The following is a 6,000-nucleotide window of genomic DNA, read 5'->3' on the forward strand; positions in this document are numbered from 1 at the left end:
CATTGCTGATTTTCTGTTTTTGCAATGAGTTTATTCCCCATGCAAAATAGAAGACTAGAGGCTGGTTACGACATTCTCAAAATACTGTAGAGAGTACATGGATGTTGCATGACCCACATACGAGTTCTTGCTGTAGCCAAATTTGTAGAGATTATTAAAGCTCTAGAAACATTTATCTATGAACCATATGAGGTCCAATGCAAGTTGTTGGTGTGTGTGTTTGACTGCTTTATTAAATTCTAAATATCCAGCAAGTGCTTATATTGTGTTTTTGGTTTTCAGGTTCTTCACTGCACAGGGCACATGCGTGTATATGACAACTGCAACAACCAAAACCATTGTGGATATAAGAAGCCACCCATGACCTGTATGGTGCTGATCTGTGAGCCCATCCCTCACCCATCTAATATTGAATTTCCATTGGACAGTAAAACCTTCCTGAGCCGTCACAGCCTTGACATGAAGTTTTCTTATTGTGATGAAAGGTGTGTGAAGCAAAACATGTATCTTTAGGTATATCTAGGTCATTGCAATGGTGAAATCAAGCCTTTGATATTGTAGAACAAGAGCACCACCTATTGGTCATTAGGAATAATATTGGTCTGGGTTTTTACAAGCTACAGTGCAGCAGGAGCCATTTAGGAAATAACATATTGGTTCTGTCTACTAAAATCTGTCTGTTGTGAGAGAGGCTATGGGCTTACATGTTTTCACATGGAGACTTGATTTGTATTTTAAAGCATTGCTACCTGCCAAAGTAATTCTACTTCAAAGTCAGTAGTAAAATTTTGCTTCCTCATTTTTATTGCACACAAAGCTTCTGTGTACTTTTGGTAGTTAATGATTGATACATTATAGTAGAATTTATTACCAGTCTAATCCAGATAACAGTTGTAACTTTTATGACTTAAAGAACCTCGTTAATTGTCAAAAATATTAAAGGCTTTAAGAAATATTTGGGTCCCAGTTGTAATATTTTGCATTGGTTGACCAGCTTATAGACTACTCTGCAGTCCTCAAGATGCATTATTTGATTTTTTTTTTCTTGCAGAGTTACAGAACTGGTGGGATATGAGCCAGATGAACTCCTGGGACGTTCAGTGTATGAGTATTATCATGCCCTCGACTCAGACCACCTGACCAAAGCCCATCATGACAGTAAGTTCTAATGGGTTTATTGTGACTTTAGCCTAATATTCTTTCTTGAGTCACAGGGTGATTTTTAGTAACTATTACTAGCATATGCAATGATTGTTTTTTACCTTTTCTCCACCTCATCCTGGATTCTCTGAACTACTGCATAGCGACTTGGCTTCAGGATGAAGTTCTAACTTGCTGAAACAGCTGAAAATTCTTGTTCATAATGACCCTGTTGCAATAAATCACTGCCAACAGCTTTGAAAAGCAGGCGTGAGAGGCACCAGCATATATGCTTTTCCAGCCATGAAACCCAAAACCTTTTTTGCAAGTGTAATTAAATGCTAGTTTTCTACTTTCCACCAATACAGCACCTTAAACTGTTTTATGTGATTAGTGTAGCTGTAATTGTGGTGGCGTTTCCACTTGGTAAAATGTTATTTAAAACTACTAGCAATGTTGATCCATGTCCGAGCCAAGCTCTGTGTGGAGATGTTCTCAGTACAAATAGCAATGCAGAGCACCAAAACTTCGTTTAAAGTTGCAGCATATGATTTAAATTCAATGCTAACATGCTTCTCAAAATGTCTCTCAAGAAACTTTTTTTCTATTGTAATATAGTCATATTCTATTGTAATATTGTCAAAAAATGCCCCCTTCCCTTAACTCTCAAACTGCAAACTTGACATCTATCCCCGTAACTCTAAATGTAAAACCTAACTGTAACCCCTATCCCTGATCCTATCATTGCCTAACCTATGCACTGATCCTGCATGTGGTCTTAAGACCATCAGCAGCATGCTTCTATAAGCTGGCTCTGAAGGTATCGGTGCTAAAATGTATTGGGTCCTTTGCTGAACTGTAAATGTTTGTCTTGGCTCAATACACTCAAATAATCAATACATCAGTGGATTCCTCTAGTGATATGTAGGATTGTGTTTAATAATAAAAAATATTATGTCTGTACTAGGCTGCATTTGTATTGAAGAAACCTTGACAGACATTGGAGAGACCTGTTCATTAATTACCTCCTTTTTTTTTTTGTAGTGTTCACAAAAGGACAGGTGACAACAGGGCAGTACAGGATGTTGGCCAAGAAAGGTGGCTATGTCTGGGTGGAGACCCAAGCCACTGTTATTTACAACACAAAGAACTCCCAGCCCCAGTGTATTGTGTGTGTGAATTATGTCCTCAGGTAAGTGCTTTTTATTACATTATATTATCCATATATAATATTAGATTACACTACATTAGACAGCTGCATTGTTTCCATGCCTTTAAAACAGATTTGCTGCAAAATAGTTTATATCCAATGTATCTATATTGAATGCATTTTAATTTGTTCTAAAGAATGTCATATATGTATCAAATACTAAACATTCCATTAACTATCAGTATATTTTACCCTAGCAGAGAGATTTAAGGATATTTATTTGAAGTAAACTAAGTATCCACAGTTGGTTTTGTAAAGTTTTTTTTTTTTTTCTAACTTTGTGACACTTTTGGGGTGACTGAATTTCTGCATGCGTTATAGTCTGCAGTTTCCCAATGTGAGAGTCTTTCTCCCTACATCACAGTGGGAAAAGTGACTGACAAGGAGGCTTTGCATCTGTCTACAGAAGTCCACTTTGTATCTGCACATCATAGCAGTTTCCTCTTGGGCTGAGATAATACAAATATCTAAACACGTCCCCAGCTCTTTCCTGTTAGTGCGGATGTAGAATCTTTATGCCTTGTTTGTATCTCACATAGTAACAAATTCAGTCTCTACTCATAGAAATATGTTTTCTGGTAGTATGATTTCACAAGTGAACTGATGATTTAATGACTTTTTTTGTTTTGTGATTTTAGTGGCGTAGTGGAGAAAGATCTAATCTTGTCTCTCGGCCAGACAGAGTCTACTTTGGCACCTCCAGAATCTGCAGAGATGAAGATGCCAAAGATCTTTACTAAACTAGATGTAGAGGAAGACAGCGACAGCCTGTTTGAGAAACTCAAAACCGAGCCAGAGTCACTGACTGTTCTTGCACCTGATGCTGGAGATGAGATCATAGCCTTGGACTTCACTTCTAGTGGTGCGTGTCTCCTATTTGGAATTAATCTAGAATATTTCTATCACCTGAGCAGGATATAATTTCTCCGATCATTTTCAATATAGATTCAGAGCCTCAGTATGATGATGTCCCACTATATAATGACGTCATGTTGCACTCGACCAGTAAGCCTCCAGAAAACATACTGGTGTCTTCGCTTCCAGCACCAGAGATGCCAAAGCCTTTGCGTAGCAATACAGACCCGGCACTGAACAGGGAGGTGTTGATCAAGATGGAGTCTAGCCCAGAACAGATGGAACTGGCTTTTACAGTTCCACAGCTCTCCAAGCCATCTAGTCCATCTGATATTAGCAGCAGCCAAAGTTCAACAGAGGTAAGGACAAGATATTTAGGACATTAAGTATAGAAATTGAAGATGTTTTTTTATTAGACCGTGACTTAGTTTAAAACCTTGTTTGTCTATGGTTAGTCTCTTAACTCAACAAATCTTTTTGTGTTAACATTTGTGACAAGTATAATTGCAGTCACAACGGTCTTTTTTTGTTTGCCTTTGTCTTTCTTGGTTGAAAAATCTAGAACAGACTGTAAAAAATCCATGCATTTAGAAATGATCCTAAGGATTTTTCATAATACCTGTTTTTTTTCTCCTCAACTTCCTACCTTCAGCCTGGCACTCCTGCTGAATATTGTTTTGATGTGGATAGTGACATGTCCCGGGAATTTAAGATGGACTTGGTTGAGAAACTTTTTGCCATTGACACAGAACCAAAGGCTCCATTCTCTACCCAGGTAAATAACGGTCTGTTTTTGACAGTTCTTACCCATTCTTTGATGTGCCAGCTGTTCATAAATATTTTGTTTTTATTATCTGAATAAAGGAAACAGACATAGACTTGGAAATGTTGGCTCCGTATATCCCAATGGATGACGACTTCCAGCTTAGAAGCTTTGACCAGCTTTCCTCCTTGGAAACAGATTCCACCCATACGCAGTCCCTGGGAAGCATAACCAGTATATTCCAGCCATCTACTGTTCCACCTACCACTGATCTAAAACCAATCACCACCGAAGCCATGAATGATCCCCAAACCATCATTGTCCACTCGGTTACACCAGGCATTAAAGAGGTGCTGAGTGCCCCCGCTTCCCCATATACCACAAACAGAAGTCGCACAAGTTCTCCTGTGAGGACTGAAAGAACAGCTGAAAGGGACAGATCCCGCCCTGGGACTCCCAGTATAACAAGTTCAATGAATAAAAGGTAAATATTCTTTGTACCTTTAAAACTCATGTGTAAAATAAAACCACACCCTATTTTTATTTTGAGTATGCATAAAACATTTGCTGTCTTATAGAGTGTATAACATGTTGTATTACATCACTTGTGCCAGTAAATGCAGGTGATCCCAGTCTTCCTTCATATACTTACAGAAATTAACCAAACAGTGGTCGAAAAAGAATTTTATATGTAAATGTTACTTCTCCTTTGCCAGTATTAACTTGAAGGGCACTGCCGTTTATTGTGAAAATCAATGTTTACGTTCTAGATCAAGCAGCCATCACATTGTGCTGGACATTGTAGTTTTCACAACCCTTGCCCTATCACATGATGACCACCAATACAATACAATACAGTACAAAACATAATAGATGTTCTGTAATTGAGCAAGAAGAGAGGGGGAATGGTAGACTTGGAGTTGGAAGACTTAGAAAAACTCCCCAGTGAAGACAGATACATTTGAAAATTTAGTGGTTTAATTAACACATTTGTTGCTTTTCTTGTTTTTTGCAGATCTGCACCTCTGGATGATGAAATAAGCCCAAAGATGATTGCTTTACATAATGTCCAGAGAAAACGCAAAATTGAAAACGACGGCCCTTTGTTTCAGGCAGTGGGACTGGTAAGTGCAAAATAAAATGTCTGACTGTATATGTGCTATACCGGTATATCGCAACCGGGGTTCTGTGGAACCCTAGGGTTCCTTCAGAGGTTACTAGAGGTGCAAAGAGCAATTTGTGCCTCTCAGGTCAGTTTAAATGACACCAATGATAATATAGGAAGGGTGAACTGTTTCCCATTGGTTAGCAATTCTTCCCACTGACCACCACACTAATGTACTGTTAGCTGTGGATATAGTAATTTAAAGGCTATAGTGAATATAGTAATGTCAAAACGTTTGAGAAACCCTGCACTATACAGTGCTTAAATTTAAATGCTGAAATTTGTTTTTGTTTTTTTTTTTAGTAACAAGGCACCCTCTACAGCGCACTGTAGCATTGGAAGAGGAAGGGCTGGTTTTATGCCTGCAGTGCCACCTACTGGTGACATTGTTTCTGGATTGTTACGACTTTTTTCCAAAAACATTGTTCAGGTTCACATTCAAAAATCCGGCAACCTCTGGACCTGGAGGGAGGAGTGCCGGGTTTTTGAAAATTCCAAACATTTTACATTTATATATGCTGTATATATTTATCAGAAAATGACTACCTGTACAGTCCTTTAAATAGATGCTGAATCCATAATGGGGCTATACAGCAGCAAATAAATGAGCAGGGAAGCATGTGCAAGCAAGACCCAACAGCTGATTCTGGAGTACAATGCCATCAAAACATAAACGGCGCCTCCAGAAAACTGTGAATTTGAAAATACGATCCGAAATCTGAAGGAACCGAATTATTGATGGCCGGATTTTTGAATGTCAACCTGTACTGTACTTAAAGTAATGATTCTCCATGCTACCTAATAGAGGAGTTGCAATGACCTGAATCATTTGTTGCCATATATTATATAATTATGTTCGCCTGTAAG

General features: G+C 38.4%; 1 protein-coding gene across 2 annotated transcripts in view; it reads left to right on the plus strand.

Annotated features, from left to right (window-relative positions):
- HIF1A (hypoxia inducible factor 1 subunit alpha) overlaps positions 1–6,000 on the plus strand; it is a 35,436-nt gene that overhangs the window by 27,950 nt on the left and 1,486 nt on the right. For both annotated transcript variants that reach the window (XM_072428603.1, XM_072428602.1), the window contains exons 6-13: positions 283–485; positions 1,052–1,158; positions 2,185–2,332; positions 2,989–3,212; positions 3,296–3,564; positions 3,858–3,980; positions 4,070–4,452; positions 4,984–5,092. In XM_072428603.1, coding sequence (XP_072284704.1) covers positions 283–485; positions 1,052–1,158; positions 2,185–2,332; positions 2,989–3,212; positions 3,296–3,564; positions 3,858–3,980; positions 4,070–4,452; positions 4,984–5,092 — 1,566 coding nt within the window. The remainder of the gene's footprint in view (positions 1–282; positions 486–1,051; positions 1,159–2,184; positions 2,333–2,988; positions 3,213–3,295; positions 3,565–3,857; positions 3,981–4,069; positions 4,453–4,983; positions 5,093–6,000) is intronic.

Source organism: Pyxicephalus adspersus, chromosome 12 (assembly GCF_032062135.1).
Source record: "Pyxicephalus adspersus chromosome 12, UCB_Pads_2.0, whole genome shotgun sequence".
Taxonomy (NCBI): domain Eukaryota; kingdom Metazoa; phylum Chordata; class Amphibia; order Anura; family Pyxicephalidae; genus Pyxicephalus; species Pyxicephalus adspersus.